The following is an 18784-nucleotide window of genomic DNA, read 5'->3' on the forward strand; positions in this document are numbered from 1 at the left end:
ATGCATGGAGTCTTTTTTTAAAGAAGGAGAAAAACTTTAAAAGGGCAAGAGAGTCTGAAAGTAGCTTGGATGAAGAAGCTCAAACAAACAATGAATCTGAAGGACAGCAAAGTAAAGATGATTATTTCCACCAACAAGCACGAGGGATGGAAACAAGAAATCAGAAGAAATCACAGCACCAGGAAATATCTGTGGCACCGATTGGAAAGTGGGGAAAATATCCACATATCTATGGAATCCGCAAGCATGTCCTGTAAGGAGCACACCTACACGCTGGTCTCTAAACCACACAGGACCTGCTGCTCATCCTCAGAGGATTATCTTGAACACCAATTAAGCTAATGAAGCAAAAAGATCTTAGGAAGCTGTATTATGTCCTTCCCATCTATAGTTTTGTTTCTTGTTTCTATATGAACAGTCTTATTGTGGATGCATCTGTTACAAGTCAAATCAAACCATTTTGGGAAGGAGGCAGACCAGAAACTATAAATAAGTTATTATTTATTTCATCCCAGGTGGCTATCACATCTTTACTGCCTTGTGATGAAATCCATCTGACTGAGTAAAAACAAAAGAGTCATGGGACTTCCCTGGTGGCACAGTGGTTAAGGCTCCATGCTCCCAATGCAGGGGGCCCGGGTTCAATCCCTGGTCTGGGAAATAGATCCCACATGCATGCCACAACTAAGAGTTTGCGTGCCACAACTAAGGAGTCTGCCTGCTGCAGCTAAGGAGCCCATGAGCCGCAACTAAGGAGCCTGCCTGCCACAGCTAAGACTCAACCAACCAAATACATAAATAAGTAAATATTTTTTAAAACCCCAAAAACAAAATAGTCAGAATAATAAAGTCTTCAAACATCCACAACAGAGTGACAACCTTACCTCTTTCATGTTTGAGATCCAAAACCTGTTTTTCATTCTAAATTTTGGCACAGGATTTCAATACTTCTTGCACTTTCCCAAACTTTGAATCTCTTTCATGCCTTTGTATGTCTCCCCCATCTGCCTGGCATATTTCTTTTTTCTAAAATTGACCATTGTAACCATTTAATTTAGTTTTTAGAAATGCTTTATTTATTTATTTATGGCTGTGTTTGGTCTTCGTTGCTGCACGCAGGCTTTCTCTAGTTGCGGCAAGCGGGGGCTACTCTTCATTGTAGTGCGCGTGCTTCTCATTGCAGTGGCTTCTCTTGTGGAGCATGGGCTCTAGGCACGTGGGCTTCAGTAGTTGTGGCATGTGGGCTCAGTAGTTGTGGCTCTCAGGCTCTAGAGCACGGGCTCAGTAGTTGTGGCGCACAGGCTTAGTTGCTCCGCAGCATGTGGGATCTTCCCGGACCAGGGCTTGAACCCGTGTCCCCTGCATTGGCAGGCGGATTCTTAACCACTGCACCATCAGGGAAGTCCCTATGCCTGGCATATTTCTAAGTTTGGCAAAAATCTTTCATTATTTTAAAGTTCAGTCCATAAATTACTCCCTCTGAAAGACTTGTCTCACTCCCCAGCCTGTTATTTTCTTCCTCTTCTGTGCTCCCTAAATCCCCTATTACAGATGGTATAGCTCTTACAATATTGGGCTCTAATCATTACTTTATGTATTAGACTCTGAGTTCCTCCAGGGGAGGGTCTGTGTTTTACTCATCTCTCTATATGTGGTGCCCAGGAAGTGCCTGACAAAGTAGCTGATCATTGTCTCCATTCAACAAACATTACTGGGTGCTGACTACCTGCTAGGCACTGTGCACGGCTCTGGGGATACAACGATGAATAAGGAGCTCACAGACCAACAAGTAAACCCACCATGAAATACAGCACTAAAAATCAGGTGTGTAGAGGGTTCCATGGGAGAACGAAGGTGGGGTGTCTTATCCACATGGAGGGGTGGAGATGGGGAGCAAGGGGGAACTCAGGGGAGGCTTCCAGGTGGAGCTAAGTCGTGAAGGATACAGCATGTGCAATTGCCTGGAGGTGTTGGGATGCATGGCACATTCTGAGCGGTATTTAAAATGGCTGGAACTTGCGGGAGAGGAGTGTGGTGATGAGTGGAGAGGATTGGAAAGGAGGGGAGTGGGGAGAGATGATTTGCCATTAATTATCTGTTCACAAAGTGGGCAACTTACAGAGAATCACTTGTGACTTGACTGTGGTCTCGGATCAGCCAAAAAGCTCAAGTAAAACATCTGGAAATGGACATGATAGGGCAACTGACAAGTTACCTGTCCATTCATCCAGCTCCCGTTTCTATTCCCAGGTCAGTTATGTCATCAAAGCATTAAGTTCCTGTACCGTATTCCTCAGCCCCTCCCAGCCAGCATGCCACATTCCGTTCTTTCTTTACGGAAACTTCAATGAAGAATTGTTGGGTTGAATAAACAGGGCGGTATAGTGGGAAAGAGGCACACAGTCCTGAGATGGAATCCCGGCTTCACCACTTGCCAGGTAGCTGTGTGACTTTGGACAAACTGAGCTTCAGTTTCCTTCTTTGTAAAATGTAAACAATGACCTTCCTCCACAGGATTGCTGTTAAGATGAAATGATCAAATGTACCTGACATATAAGCACTCAAAAGTGATTCGTTTGTTATCCCTTTGGATGGTGTCTCTGTTACCTTCTGTAAAATCAACGTGGAAAACATGGTCTTTGACTCCTTCCCTGCCTTTTGAAATCTAGTCATCCTGCCCTCCCCCTGGACCAAGAGCCAGTCCTCGTGGGTCTATGGAGGGTAGTGCATCTGTCACAGTCAAGTCTACCTGCTCTCGGGTGACCTCTGGGCATGACCGTCTCTCACACAGCACTGGGAACACTGCATGCAGAGAGATGACAGCTGACTTGAATTGCTCTCTTCGCCCTGTCACTTTTTGTTTGGGACCAAACAAAATCACTTTCTATCAAGCTTTAGCTTGAGGAAAATGGTTTCCCTACAGGAGATTCTGCATGCTTTCTGGTTTCAGAAAATGCACACTGGGTAACCCAGTGGTTTTCCATTTTTGGCCTTTCTGCCAGAAATCTTTCCGTCAGATTTATAGCATAAGTGTTGAACACGGTGATGCTTGGAAGTAGCTATTACTTTTTTCATCTTTCCAACCACCAAGTTATGTTTCATCCTTAAAAATCTTACTTAAAAACATTGCTTCACTCTGTAAACTGCCTCAAACCCTTCCAAAAAGAGGTGTGGTACAAACTAAAATCCAATTCCTCCCTATCCGTGGACTCAGTTCTCTTAAAATCCAATTAGGATGAATTACAGCATTTGGGAAATGGCTGGGAAATTTCGACAGATAATTCTGACAAACCAGTCAACCGACCGAGTATTTTTTGAGCACCTACCTCCAAGCTAGTATGGAATTTAAGGATCTTCTTCCCTCCTGCCCTCATTACTAGGTATGGTGGGAGATAGAGAACAGGGAATTTTTGGCATAAACTCTCTTCAGCCTTCTAAAGCTTTGGGGAATTGGAAATAGCTCTTCCTCTGTAAAGGGCAACCTGGTTTACCCAGATCCTTTTTTTGGATACTCAAGCAAGGAGCATCTCAAAGCCAATCAGGATCCATTACGAAGTTCTCAGCAGTGTCAGGAGTTAGGATCTAAGGACTCAGGTCTTAGGCAAGTGGCTAGTTCAGGGCCAAACATTGGAATGGATCAGCCTTCTCTGGGTTCTGCTTCCCTCCCAAGTTCACTGGGAGCTCAGGGGCAGACCCCTAAGAGGGGAAATGGGAGGGGGAGGAGCTGGTCAAATGACAGCTCTAAGCCAGGGAACAGGGCATTGAGACTGGACCTCACCTGTGTGTGAGTGCATGTGTGTGTGTGTGTGTGTGTGTGTGTGTGTGTGTGTGTGTGTTACAGGGTGGGAGGCTAAGGACTATGCATTAGGGACCAGACAGTTCCAACTTCTGCTGTTTAACCCTGTCTCTGCCATTCACCTGCTCTGTGACCCAGGCAATCCTCTGACTTCTCTGAGCAGAAGCTCCTGATGTTGAAGGAAGTCTTCTACACTCCAGTCGTCCCAAGTCCAGAACATTCCCTGCCCTTTCACACTTCCAGGCTGTTCCTGCTGCCAACAGAGCCCATTCTCTTTATGCATGTTAGCAAACTCGTCCTTCAAAATCTAGCTGAAATGTCACCTCCTTTGGAAAACCTTCCTTAACTCTCCCTGGCAGAGCTAGGGGGCACCCTCTTTACTCCTGCAGTGCTTACTTCTCTAAACGTTGCTCTAAACGTAACTACCACGGTGTATCACACCTGTTGGTTGATATGTTTTCCCCACTAGATTGAGTTCCCAAGGAGCAGAGACTGTCATATTTATTTTTATATCTGCTACAGTACTTAGCACAGTGCCTGGCATAATAAATAATCACTGAATGAATGAGTGAGTGAAGGAAGGAATGAATGAGTGAACAAACAGTTGGTCTAGGAGGTACTGTCTGGGTACCAACGAAGGGATTTCATCTTGGGAAGGTTTAATGAGTAATACACATGAAAGCACCAAACACAATCCTTGGTATCTATTAGGGACTGAAAAAACCGTTTGCTGAAATTCAGTCTTTTGTGGTTTGACTTCTTTGCCTGATGAGGCAAGAGGCTCCATTGTCCCATTTGAAAAAAGATAAAATCCACTAAAGGAAAAAAAAAAAAAAAGCCCCATTCAGTTTTAAACAGAATGACCTACCTTTCATCTTTTTACACCTGGATCCATTAATCAATCACCAGCCGTGTGAGAATTCTAACCTTTACAGCTCAGTTAACCAACTCTAAGATGTCTGTCACCCTTTAAGTGCTGAAAAAGGTGTAAACCCAGAGGAAAGTGAGAAAGATCTCAGGGTGCGAGCAGGGACCAAAATAGCTGGGCTGAACCGAAGATGGAGAGATTACCAACAACACCGCGTGATTGGTCCGCTGGCCAGAAGGCGGGATTTTGATTCCCGAGAAGCCGAAGCTGAGACGTTTAGCTGCAGTGGCAGGCAAAGGAGAGAGCGGAGAATAACAAGGAGAAAAAAAGTGGCCCGAAGAGGGAAGAGAGCGGCAGACAGCAGAGGCGGTGGTGAGATTAGAAGTGTCAATGGAGGCGGCAAGTAGCAGATCAACTGGTGTGCTGCCGTTTGCTCTTGGAAAACAGAGATGGCCATGGGGGAGGAGAGAGATGGATCGGTCAAAACAGCGTCTCCTGGGGGTGTTCAGGATCATTGCATCTGGTTGGGTGTGAGCCCAAACCAGACTGTACAGGCCTGGAGAAGGAGCAGGGGAATGATTAGGATCTGGTGTTTGGTCAGGAATCCAGTGGGTCTGAAGGTAACGTCAGAAAGGCCAGAGGCGAAGTCTACAAAGAAGGGACAGGCAGGAAGGTGTTAAATTTGGAAGCATGGGCTGGAATGAGAAAGAAAGAATCAAAGATCTTGATCAAAGAGTTTGGGCAGCTGAGGTCATAATCTAGGGTGACAATGTGAGTAACAGGAACAAGGCATCGACCTCAACATGCATGGGAAGTCCAAGTCCAGTTCTAGAGGGACAGCGACAAGCTAGAGCATGACTAAGGGAGAGTGGCCAGGAGAGTGAGGGAGTCATTCGTAGGAACCATAGCCCACGAGGAAAGATGAGGGATGTTTAGGCTGGAGAAGGGAGGACTGCAGGGGACATGACTGTCTTCAAAAAGCCAAACGGCTATGGATGAAGATTTATTCTGGTTGGCAGACGGCCAAGCTAAGACCAGCACAGGAGATCACAGGACATAGATCTTGACTCACTCAAATAAACAACTTTTTAACAGAGATGTTCTAATTATAGTAACAAGGATATAGCTACTATTATTAGAACTCCTACTACATACCTGGCACTGTGCCAGGCAGTCTAGACTACAACGACCCCACAAGGTAGGAATTATGATCCCCAATTTGCAGATGAAGAAACTGAGGTTCAGAGAGGTTAAATAATCATCCAGAGCCACAAAGCTAATAAGTAGCAGGATTCAAACCCAGTTGCCTTTGAAACCAGGCATTTCACACTGTCAGACCACTGGACAGGCATCCCTTTCCCCTCACAGGACTTTCTATAGCTCACACTCCTTTCTGTACCTTATCTCAGATCACCGTGAGCTCAATACCCTTCTGCTGTGATTCCTACACCAGGCTTCGGCACCGCCCCCCACCCAGTTATCAAACCAGAAACTTCATATGACACATGTCTCCCCGCTCTCCTTTATCCACATTGTCTTTTACCAAAGAACTATTGGCTCTACCTCCTAAACATCGAATCTGTTTCTGTCTGTTCATTCAATAAGTATTTATTGAGGACCTACTACGATGTCCAGGCACTGTGGGCTAGGCTCTGGGATAGAACATCGAACAAAAACACTCCTTACTTTCTAGCTACAGTCTAGTGGATGAACCATGTTGCAATAAGTGCTATGAAAATAAAGTAGGGTAAGGAGATGGAGAGTGATGGGACTTTTTTATTGAGAATGGTCGGGGGACGTCTCTGAGGAAGTCACATCTGAGCAAGAGACCTGAAGGAGGCGAGGGAGTTCCAGGAAGAGGGAACAGAAAGTGTGAATACCCTGAGGCAGCTTCAAAGTCTTCCCAACAAGAGCTTTTGAGGGAGGGGGAAACAGGAGATATTAGTCAAAGGGTACAAAATTTCAGTTACACGAGATTAATAAGTCCCGAAGAGCTACTGTACAGCATAGTGCCCATAGTCAACAATACTGTATTATACACTTAAAACATTTGCTAAAAGGGCAGACCTTAAGTTCTTAGCACAAGGTGATGATGATGGTGGTGGTGATAATGATGATGATGGTAGAAATAAAGAGGGCAGGAGGAAACTTTTGGAGGGGATGGATTTGTTTATGGCATAGATTGTGGTGATGGTTTCACAGGTGTATACTTAGCTCCAAACTCATTAAGTTGTATGCAGTAAATATGTGAAGCTTTTTGTATGTCAATTGTACCTCAATAAAGTGGTTTTAAAAAAACCAAGAGGCTTCATGATATGGTCCCTGACTACCTCTGCAGCCTCTTTTACCACTCCCCACCTAGCACTCTGTGTTCTAGTGTGTTCTAATTCTTCCAGACCCTGACATACATAGTTCCTTCTGTCTAGATCACGCTCCTCTCTCTTTCTCTGGGGAAGCCTTCCTTGACCCCTTAACTCAGGAGTTCCTTCTACATCCCTGGTCAGTACCCATCCTTCTCCTTATCACAATTCTTATCACACAGTGTTGCAATGGAATTGCTTGTCTCCTCTCCTTGACTACACAATGCCGAGGGCGGGGCCCATAGTCTTGTCTTCTTCACTGTTGTATCCCCACACCTAGCACAGGGCCAGCATAGATACCTCTTTATTGAATAAAACAAGTTGAAGTGCTCAGGGAGAGGATGAGTGATTGCTGGTCAAAATTTGTTATAGAACAGAGTTTCTTAACGCCTGCACTACTGGTATTTTGGGCCAGATAATTCTGTTGTAGGAGGGCTGTCTGGTGCATCGTAGGACATTTAGCAGCAACCCTGGCTTCTACAACAAGATGCCAACAGCACCACCCCCTCAGCTGTGACAACCAGAAATGTCTCCGTTGGCCAAAGAGTTCCCTCGACGGTGGGCAAAATTGTCCCATGTTGAGAACCACTATTATAAAGGGATTCCCATATAGGGCTGCCTTGAATCTTCTCTAAGGGTCCTTTCAACCCTAAATTCTGCACTAGGCATTTAGGGAAAGCACTAGGTGTTCAGTCAATAGCCTCCTAGGATGGGGCTCAGAAGGAGAGCTGGTTTCCTTATCTGAGCAGGTGGACATGAATGGTAGTGAGGTGTGGAGAGCGGTGAGGAGCGAGGCAGCTTGAGAGGACATTTAGGGTATGGTTAAGAGTACACGCTCTGGAGACACACCGTGCTGGGCTCAAATCCTAACTCTCCCATTTACTTGTTACACAACCCTCAGCAAATTATTCAGCCTCGCTACTGTTCACATCAAGCTCCATCTGCATAATGTCCTTAGCATGTGCCCCATGGAGTGGTTGTAAAGATTAAATAACATAATACGTGGTATTGAGTGCTCAGTAAAAGATAGCAACAATAATGGCTGTTATTTTCCTGATAGGTGACAAACAACTCTAAAGCCCTCACTGCACTGCAGCCCCAAACACTGAGGCTGTGTTTCTCACTGGGCAGTCCTTGTGCATCATGGGCTGTCAGTGTCACATCGTCCAATGAACTTGTTATAAGTACGTATTCCCAAACGTGAATTTAGACCTACAAAATCAGACCCTCTGAGGCTGGGAACTGGGAATCTGCGTTTTTAAAAAGAGAGCACCTAAAGTGATTCTGTTGCCTACTAAAGTTTGAGAACCGCATAAGGACGGCTGGGGGTGATGACCCTGTGCCATGAAGAATGGGCATGTTACGTTCAGTACCACCTCTGATTTGCTAGGACAGGAAGCATGTTGCCATTTAGGAAAGCCTTCTATTAAAGTTGGCTCAAGAGCCAGCCCCTGCCCTCTGTGCCTCGGCTCTGCTCTCATCCCTGGGTCCTTCACCCGCCTGTCTCCTCGGCCAGCCCTTACAAGTGGGTTTTGGCCTCAGTTTCCCTGGCTGGCACTCAGGTCCTAAACTGAGATTGTAAGGACGCTAATCTGTTTCTCAGGACCTCAGGTTCCCTGCCTGGTTCTCAGTGTCCTCCAGAGAGTGAGACTCTAGTCCCTACACACCCGGGAGCTGAGTAAGGTCGTATCTGAAAAGACAGGTCACTTGGGACCAAGATGCCACCACATGCCAAATATTACTTAACTCTGCTCCTTCCAGCTGAGTGTCCTTGGGCAAATGACCTAACTTCTTTAAGCCATCATTTTTATTCATCCGTTACATAGGGGATATTAAAAGAAGGGTTGTTAGGAGGATTCAGTAAGATGATGATTCAGTAAGATTCAGTAATAGCTAAAATCATGGCCCTTCAAAGATGTCCACATCCTAATTCCCAAAACCTGCTATGTTGCCTTACATGGCAAAGGAGACTTTACAGGTATGATTAAGTTAAGTATCTTCAGGTGGGGAGATTAGCCTGGATCATCCAGGTGGGCTCAGTGTAATCACAACGGTCCTTATAAGAGGGAGGCAGGACATCAGAGTCAGAGATGGTGACGTCAAGACAGAAGCAGATGTCAGAGTAATGCCATTGTCGAAAGGGGACCACAAGCCAAGGAATGCGGGTGGCTTCTAGAAGCTGGAAAAGGCAAGGTACGAATTCTCCCCTGCAGCCTCAAGAAATAATGCAGCCCTGCTGACACCTTGATTTTAGTCCCTTTAGTCCCATTTCAAGCTTCAGACTATAAGATAATATTAAATAAGAACTAATAAATTTCAGAACTGTAAGAAAATAAATTTGTATTGTTATAGGCCCCAAAGCTTGTGGTAATTTGTTTCAGTAGCAGTAAGAAGCTAATAGATGAATGTAAAGCATTTAGCAGATCCTGGCACATAGTAAGCGTTCTCACAATGTTATCGTCTGTATTTTTCTCCCACACTCTTCAGCAGTACGTGGACCACCACCTTTGGTCATTACTGCTGGACCAAATCACTGTGTCCTTTGGTGACTCCTCAGAGACCAGCCTTATCACTGTGGCAGTTCCCTCCAACTCCTGTGCCACCAAAATCCGCTTCCTCCTCCACCCACAGAACTGAGGTCCCAGCCTTGCCGCTGAACCCACCTGAGATATAACTAATTTTTTAAAACTTCAAACGTGAAGGCCTAACCATGGAGGTATCTAGAAAATGCACTCATCAACGAATACTTAGGGATCATCTGATTTAACACGCTTAATTTGCAGAAGAGAAAAATAAAACTCAGGGAGAAATGACTTATCCAAAGTCACAGAGCAAGTTGGTGGAGGAGCTGAAAATGGAGGCTAGTGTCCCTGCCTCCCAGGGAGGGTTCTCTCTGCCATGCTACACCCTCCACGCTAGCTCTGGTTTGCCTCCAAAGGCTGTGTCTTTTTAAAATTTTCTTCTTTTCCCACTCACAGCCAGTCTAAAAAGGGCCCTTAGGATCGCCCACAAAGCCCAACTTAGCTTCTTGACAAACACCTTAATGGCACGGCATTGCCTCTTGGCTGCCACCATCTCTCGAGTGGGTGGAAAGTGCACCAGCGGGAATTCCCTGGCGCTCTGCACAGTGTCCTTGGCCCACTCCCAGGAGGCCACCACAAGCCAGACAATCACCATGCCCAGGGAGGTGGCACATTTGGGGTTTTGGATCAGCCAGACACTGGGATGTCTGAGTTTCCCAATTCTGGGGAGGCTTCCTCCTAAGGCCAGGAGGGTAGCCATGTGCACATTCACTCTCTGAGAAGCAAGGCGCCTTAGTCTTCCTTGCCCTTTCCAGTGCCTTCCTGCAAATCTGCCATCATCTTCTGTCCGATGGGGCTTAACTTATTGATGAGTTTAGAAAAGGGAAGAAGGAAGACAAAGACCGTGGTCAGGCCTTAGTTTCTCAACTGAAATAGGCAGATAGCTGAAGTAGATAACCTCTAAGTAATTATATAAAGTTCTATTACTTTAGCTTAATTGGATTGAGCGTGGAGCTGATCCTCACGGCCAGTCTTAAAGTCTAAGCTCCTCCACATGGCACTCAGCAAGCCTCACAGTCTGATGCCAATGCACCTTTCTAGCCTTACCCTCTGACTTGTATGCCCCACCCTTCTATTCCCTACCCCAAGTGCCCCCTCCTCTAGCTACTGATCTACTTGTGTTGCCTGAACACATCCTGCAAGTTCCTTCCTCTCTGCCTTTTTTCATTCCCTCTCCCTAGAAGGCTTTTCCCACGTGGATACTGGCCTCTCCCGGATGAACTAATAGATAAATTTCCTTTGAAATGCAACTTGAATGTCACCTCACCTGGGAGGACTATCCAAGGTTAAATGGACTTCCTCGGTGTTCCCATATGCACCCCTTACTTACAGCATCTTTCATAGTACATTATCAATAGTGGTTTCCATGCCTGTCTCTCCTACTGAACTCTTCCTCATGGAGCTTACAACCTGGAGGTGGAGGGAAACATGGAAAGACGAAATGTTTCATTCCAACGGTGATAAGTGAAGGAAAAGGAGAAGGTGCTGGGAAAGAAAGTGTGTGACAGGAGCTCTAGGCTGTGACGTCAGGGATGGCCTCCAAGAGGATGTGACATCTCAGCTGAGACCTGTGTATGAGCAGAAGAGGTGAAGGTGAAGGTCAAATAATGAGTGCCCCAGGAAAAGGAGAGCTTATTGAATTCCTGAGATGGGAAGGAGCCTACCTTTTAGGAAAAGAGAAAGAAGGCCAGGGCAGCTGGAGTTGACTGAGAAGCTGGTATAAAAGGGAGCAGAGAGGTGGGGAGGACTCGGTGATGCAGGGGCTCAGAGGCCTGATTAAGCAACCTGAGGGGGTGCTGGGTACAAGGGGCTTACGACACTATTTGTTCTACTTTTGTGTGTGTTTGAAATTTTTCCATAATAAAAATTGAGAAGTGGCCATAGTATTGTAATATTAGTTTAGCCTTTACCTTAAAAGTCATTTTAAGCAAGGGGAGAGTGGGAGTCACAAACCAGATTTTTTTGTTTAAAAATTTTAAAAAATTAAATATTATAAGCATTCAGAAAGGCATAAAAATAATTTTTTAAAAACCCTTGGATAATCACCAACCGGCTTTGTTAAATCTTGGCTTTTGCCATATTTGCTTCAGATATAACTGGCCCCTGCGTAGATTTATTTATTTATTTAAATTTATTTATTTATTTATTTTTTACTGGAGTAAAATTGCCTTACAATGTTGTGTTAGTTTCTGCCACACAGTGAAGTGAATCAGCCATGCGCATACACACATCCCTTCCCTCTTGGACCTCCCTCCCACGCCCCCCCCCCACCCCGATCCCACCCATCTAGGTCGTCACAGAGCACCTAGATTTATTTTTAAAAGGTCACTCTGGCTGCCGTGGGAAGAAGGATTAGAGGCAGGCAAGAGAGGCGGATCAGGTGGGAAGTTTCTGGAATCCAGGTGAGACAGGATGGAAGTTTAGACTAAAGTAGAGGCAACAGTGGTGGAGAGAAGCGGCCACAGGGAAGATCTGTTCAGGAGGTGAAGTGCTGGGCTGGCAGCTGATTCTACTGAGGCAGGTGAGAGGAAGACCAGCTGAAGGAGGGCTCTTTCTGGCCCAGTGCTTTTGGGGCACAGAGAATGGTGTGCATGTGAGTGTTTGTGGTACAGAAGTGAGTTTTGAAATTATTATTGCTGGGACTTCCCTGGTGGTCCAGTGGGTAATACTCTGCGCTCCCAGTGCAGGGGGCCCAGGTTCGATCCCTCGTTGGGGAACTAGGTCCTGCATGCATGCCGCAACTGAGAGTCCACGTGCTGCAACAAACATCCCACGTGCCACAACTAAAGATCCCACGTGCTGCAACTAAGACCCGGCGTAGCAAAAAAAATAAATAAATTTTAAAAATTATTGCTAACAGAGTTGTTAACAACTATGCCTTGCTTTTCTCTACCTACTTTGTTATAACAACCTGTCTGATTTTTGAGAAAATATTATCTTTTATAAATGTGGCTTTGCTGTTATCCTATAGATCATCAAAGCCTAGTTTCAACTTGCCCTTTAAAATGAATGCATGGAGTAATGATGAAGAAAAATCAGGGAAGGACTTGAAGGAAATTGATCCTGAGGGCCAGTGAAACCAAATGATTTGTTTCAGAATTGCTCAGCTGGGGAGGGCCAGAGCTGGGGTGCACAACTTTTATCCACACACTAGAACAGGTATACAGACCTGAGTTGTGCGAAGAAAGCTAAAAGCGCCCGGGGCAGCAGCCAGCTCCCAGGACAACTCAGAACAGGCCTCGGTGCCTCCATCCCCTCAACACGGCTCTGAGAATCTGAGCAGGTCACTTCTCTGCTCAGAAACCTTTCATGACTCCTCTCAGTCTTTGGACAAAAGCCAATTTCACAGTCTGCTCTCAGCCTCCCTTTCCAGCCTTTTCTCAAACACTCTTACTGGAAATAGCAATAACTCAAGGCCTCAGGCACATCAAATCCTCTACCATTTCCTAAATACGCCCTGCACATGTGTGGATCCTTGGTTCATGTTTTCCTTCTCTCTGGACTGCCCCACTCAACGTTCTTTGTCCGTTTCCTCCCTCAAAGGTTCATCTTCGATACCAACCTTCTTCCCAGAACATTCCCTAACTTCCCCAACCCCATCTCCTCCCCCTTTGGTGCTTCCCCAGACCTTTAAACTTCTAGCATACATTGATTTTTCTTCAAAAAAGGTACGGACTTTTGCATACCAAGCACTATGAAAGAAGTTGGTGGGGGACACAGATAATACAATCGATTTTAAAATATTTATCAAGTATCTAGAATGTGCCAGGCACTGTGCTAGGTCCTGAGGAGTCATTGGCTGCAGTCTATTAAGAACTGCTTCCTCTGATTTTGAGTCTAAACTATACCATATCATAAGGCTAGGTTTAATCTCTAAGATTAATCTCTCTGGTACAATTATAATTTACATTTATTTGCTCTAAAACTACCTCTTTCAACGACTGGAGTGGGATATACCTGAAAGTGGAGGAGATTAGCTAAAAGGCTATTATAATAATCCAGAATAGTATAGTTTCATATATAGAGAAAACCTCAGATCTAGGACAGAGAACCTAGCTTCTGGTCCTTGCTTTACTGTTTATTAGCTCCATATGGGTCTCTGGACAATGCGTGGACAAGCCACATCATCTCTCTGAGTCTCCGTTTCCTCCTCTATTAAAATGAGGTCAATATCTTCCTAGTCCACCTCATGGTGTTGTTGCCAGGATCAAGTGGGGCCAGGCACATAAAAGCATCTGGAAAATGCAAAGTGCTTTACAGATATGAGGCTATTAATGTGATAGGAAAAACCATAGTAGTAATAAGAGAAAATGATTTAAAAATGCAGCAGAGTAGACTCAGGTTAGGTAAAAGGAAGAACTTTCTAACAGTGAGAATTTTTTTTCAGACAAGAATGAAGATATATTGGAGGCCATGATCACATTGAAATACATTTTTGGCTTGGGAGTCTGTTAGTGCTTCCTACTAGGCCTACCCCACCCATAAACTCATTTAGGGCTCTAACTTTCCTTGACTACAGGTGCAAACTGAGGAACTTCTGCCATCTGCCCAGAGCAGACCCCTCAAAACCAGTCTACAGAGCAGGAATCCATTAAGCCCTGGGTCCTGGAGTCACACTCTGTCACTCATGTGGCCTGTGCTGATTGGCTTGTCTCTTTCTGCCTATACTGACCTTCCTCAGAATCAAATTGGAAGTTAGGAGGGCCAAAAATCTATGTATGGGGCATTCTACTCAGCTAATAATAAGAGAAAGAGATGCTTTAAATAAACCAAACACAGGAAGCCAATTAGAGAATCAGTGGGACCCCTCAATGTGCAAAATACGAAAGAAAGACTCAAGAAAGCAAAGGAGAAAACAGATTGAACGAATTGTTTTTTGGCTTTGTCTTTTGGTAATAAAAGTTCAGAAATATGAAATCAAAGCCAAAGATAGTGAAAACGCTTTCAACTAATAAGTCAGGAAGCCAGGGAAAAGTTCTAGTTCTGAATCACCTACTATCAGGCTTAGTGACCTTGGGCAACTCACTTATGGCAATTTACGAAGTATCTGTTAAGTATCTGTTAAGTGTGCTTACTTAGGGATCTCTAAGATCATGGCCACCTCTCAATTCCTCTCTATTGTATATCACTACCATTTGATGACAGCCTACCTAAAGAGTTATGAAAGAACTCAAGGGTGTCATTGTGGAACCACTGACAAGCGGAATAGCCTCTATTTTCATTAAAGGAAGTACAGGTAGGCAATGAGTTTTATTCCTAAGAAGGGTTTTAGAAGGCACCTTAAGACCACATGCCCATGAGTGTCTGTTTCAGATGCATGTAACTTTTTGGCCTAAAGGATGAAGAGAAGAATCATTGGATGCTTTCTGAGTAATTAACAATGAGCATTGAGAGTTGAGGATTGTGCTGGATCTAAAAACATAAAGCACTTTGGTTGGGGAAGGCCCTGCCTAAGAACCACAACCCTTTTCCCGAAAATAATGTTTAAGTATTAAAAAAAAAATTAAATGACAAACTGGCTGGAGCTGCCTCAAAGTGCTCCTCTGAGAAGAGAGAAATAAATGCCTAGAGAAGTCAGGGAGTTTCCTAGAGAGGCAGGGCTTGAGCTGGAACTTTAAGAAAGGAGGCAGATGGATGGGGGGAGGTACAGCATGTGTAAATGTCCAGGGAAACATGGGGAGCTTATCTTAGGATAAAGGAGAAACAAGCTTGTCTGGAGTAAGGATGTGTATGGATGAGCAGGGGGAAAGGCAGCTTCTAGTGAGGCGGTAGGGTGGAGTCAGACTGCAGAGGCCTTAAAAGACAGAGAGAGGACTAAGCAACGTTATCTTCTCGTTGAAAAGCAGCAATATTTCTATAAGGTTTCAACCACGTGATCCACTAGGATTCAATGAGGGGATAATAGTGTGCAAATTGTTCACAGAAGGAGTAGATATAATTATCTTTCAGAAAGTTTTGGACAATATATTAGAAATGGAAAATGGAGACACCATGGAATTGAGGGTGATGAGGGCCTGAGAACTCAGAGATAGAAAACGGTAGAAGGAAGTAAACAATAGAAGGCAATAAATAAATAGGTGGAAATAAATAAATAGATGGAGCTGGTCACATCTCTAAATGAAAGGAGATTAAGAATGCAGGGGGCCCCAAGAGACCATGCTGGGACCTGTCTGATTTAAATTTTTTATCAGTGATCCAGAAGAAGTAGAGCAAAGTGAAAATTTCAGGACTGCAGGTCATATTAAGCCCTTTCAGGTAGGGACATGCTCTGCCAAAGGAGAGAGAAAGAGAGAGCTAAAGGAAGGTACTGAGTGGGATACAAAATGGCAGATAAATGTCAACGTGGGAAATGTAAGGTAACAATGTACTCTGGTAAGAATAATGCACAGATAGGGTGTTGTGTTCCAGGCTATCAGTCTTGACCCAGGAAAGGGATTGGGGAGCTACTGCGGATTGTTTCCTAAAGGCAGTGTCCTAATGTGTTGGGATCAGGAAGCCTGACAAAGAGATAGGCAGAAGCAGGAAGGGACCTAAAAATCAAAGAGGAAATCATCCTCCTTTGTGTAAGATGACAAGGTCCCATATTTGGGGAGAATGGTCAGGTTGACATCCATTGAAAGTTAGGGCCCAAGGATATATAGAAAAGGGTAATTAAAATGATTTGTGAGGATGAATGTGACTATTCTAGAGGTGGCCTATTATAAGGGGGAAACAAGTATGAAAAGACAAAGGCTAAGAGAGGTGGAATAATCAAAGCCTATAAAACTGATAAAGATAAGGAGTGGGTAGCATTACCTTCTCTCCAATCCTAACATATTCAACCAAAAAGCCTCCTCTTAATGCTTGAAATATCATAGGAATAAAAGGGTTTCAGAGTTGAGATCATTCAGCCCTATCTCTTTGTATTAGAGATGGTAAAATTCAGGCTTAGAGAGGGCAAGGAAATAGCCCAAGGTCACAGAAGCCACCAGGAGCCAAGGTGGGATTAGAAGCCCAGGCCTCCTAAATCTCAGGCTAGGGTCTTTCCGCCTCACCCTGTGCACTCAGGAAGACTAAAGGAATCCTACTTTTTATAGGGTGTAAACTCATGGAATGCATTACTTTGAGATGAAATAAAGCTGAAAACACAAACAAGCTAGGGAAAGTTCTCACTAAAAGTCAACAGCAATTATAAGGGATTTGGAAGAAAACTACCAGCAGGACTAGAGACTTTCTACACACCCTAATTTGGGGGTGATCATGTACCCCTTTGAGAGTCTGAAGAAATCTAGGGATTCTCTCCAAGAAAAACCCATTTGCACATACAAACACAATTTTACACGAGATTTCAGACTCCCTGAGTCCCATGCCCAATTAAGAATTCCTGTTCTGGCAGATTCTTCTGAACAAATAGACTGCTTCAACAATCACACTCCACCTCTTACGATAAGTGAGGCGATCACTCTGATATTCCTCAGCAAAAAATAACAACAACAACAACACTGTCTCAACGTCACTTATCAGAATTGCAGACCTGTAGGTTGGAAGAGACCAGAGATATTACCTAGTCCAACTGCCCCCCGCCCCCCTTGTGTGACATAGGATAGTATCATGGTTAAATATGTGGAGACTAGAGTCAGCCTGCCTAGGTTAGAATCCCAACTCCATTACTCACTAGCTGTGTGATCTTGGGCAAGTTACTTAGTTCTCTGAGTCTGTATCCTCATCTGTAAAATGAGGAAAATAATTACAATTATCTCGCAGCGTAGTTACGAGGATTAAACGCGATAATTCACATAAAACTCAGCACCAGGCCTGGCACGTAGTGAGTGCTCAGTCGATGGTAGCTGGCATTATTGTTATTATTATGCTTGTATCCAGGCAGGTATTATGCATGCATCCATCCAGTCCCCTCCTGGAGCTTTTGCTTGCACATCTCTGCGATGAGCAGCTCACTGCCTCCCGAGCTGGTTGAGCAGCTCCGATTGTTACAAACTTCTTCTCATGTTGAGCGAAATTCGCCTTCTTGCGACCCTTACCCCCACCCCCGTTGGCCCTAGTTCTGGCCTGCGGGGCCACGCAGAGCAAGGCCGTCCTTCCTCCACGTGACAGCCCTTCAGATACGAAGACAGTGATCGAGTCCTTCCCCCGTCCCCCCGCCGCCCTCCCCGCCCCCCGCTCCCCCCCCGCCCTGTCCTCTCGTCTCCAGCTTGAACACCCTCGGGTTCTTCTCCCAAACCACAACAGACTGGCTGCGCTTACTATTTACTCCCAGGCGTTGTACGGCTTCCCTCACACATAGTCAGGCAGGCCACACGCCGCACCGCCACAGTTCCGACCCTCCCGCTCCGCCCCCGCCCGCTACCGCTGTCCGCGGTGCTGAAGCGGCTCCGGGCCCCCGCAGGCCTGGCGCGGCCCTTCCCAGCCCCCGCCCTGGGCCGCTAGCCCGGACCCCCGGCGCGGACCCCCGGCGCGCCACCTCCGCGCCCCGGGCGGCCGGCGCGGCCCGGCCCAGGCCCGGCCCCGGCGCCGCCCCCCGCCCTGCCCGGAGGTCCCGAGCCCGCGCCCCGGCCCGGCGCGCCAGCCCCACCTGCCCGGCGAAGGGTGCCTCCGCCTCGGCCGCCCGCGCCGCCCGGTCCCCGGCCCCCGCCGCCGCCGCCGCCGCCCGCGCGGCGCCCGGGAGGCAGCAGAGCGCGGGCAGCAGCAGCAGCAGCCGCTCCGGGGCCCGCCAGAGGCTCCAGCGCGGGGCCAGGCCCGGCGGCGGCGGCAGCCCCGGCGCGGCGCGGCCGCCCCGGCTCTTCGGCATCCCGGCGGCGGGGCCCGGCCGCCCGGCTGCGATGGCGGCGGCGGCGGCGGCGGCGGCTCCGGCCGGGTCCTCCCGCTGCAGCCGCTGCGGAGCCGCCGAGTCACCGCGCCGCGGACACGCGCCCGGCCCGCCTGTCTTCGCCGCCGCCGCCGCCGCCGCCGCCGCCGCCGCCTCGGCAGCCCGCGCGCCCCCGCCTCCGCGCGCCGCGCCCCGGCGGGGGGCGGCCAGGGGCGCGGGGGCAGTACCCAGGCGGGACCCGCGGAGCCGGCGGCTCCGGGCCAGCCCGGATACACTGGCCGAGGAACGACGCTGGGGTGGGAGTCGCAGAGGCCAAAAGAACCGCTCTGGAGGCAGGGTCCAAAGGGGTGGAACTGGAGGAGGGGGGCCTGAGTG

The 18784-nt window shown here is 46.8% G+C and overlaps 1 protein-coding gene across 1 annotated transcript in view; it reads right to left on the bottom strand.

Moving 5' to 3' along the window:
* MMP24 (matrix metallopeptidase 24) overlaps positions 1-18391 on the bottom strand; it is a 42574-nt gene extending 24183 nt beyond the window's left edge. The window contains exon 1 of the mRNA XM_068566070.1: positions 18176-18391. Within this exon, the coding sequence (XP_068422171.1) occupies positions 18176-18391 (216 nt within the window). The remainder of the gene's footprint in view (positions 1-18175) is intronic.
* Positions 18392-18784: the final 393 nt, after the last annotated feature.

The sequence above is a fragment of the Eschrichtius robustus genome, chromosome 16 (genome assembly GCF_028021215.1).
Source record: "Eschrichtius robustus isolate mEscRob2 chromosome 16, mEscRob2.pri, whole genome shotgun sequence".
Lineage (NCBI taxonomy): Eukaryota > Metazoa > Chordata > Mammalia > Artiodactyla > Eschrichtiidae > Eschrichtius > Eschrichtius robustus.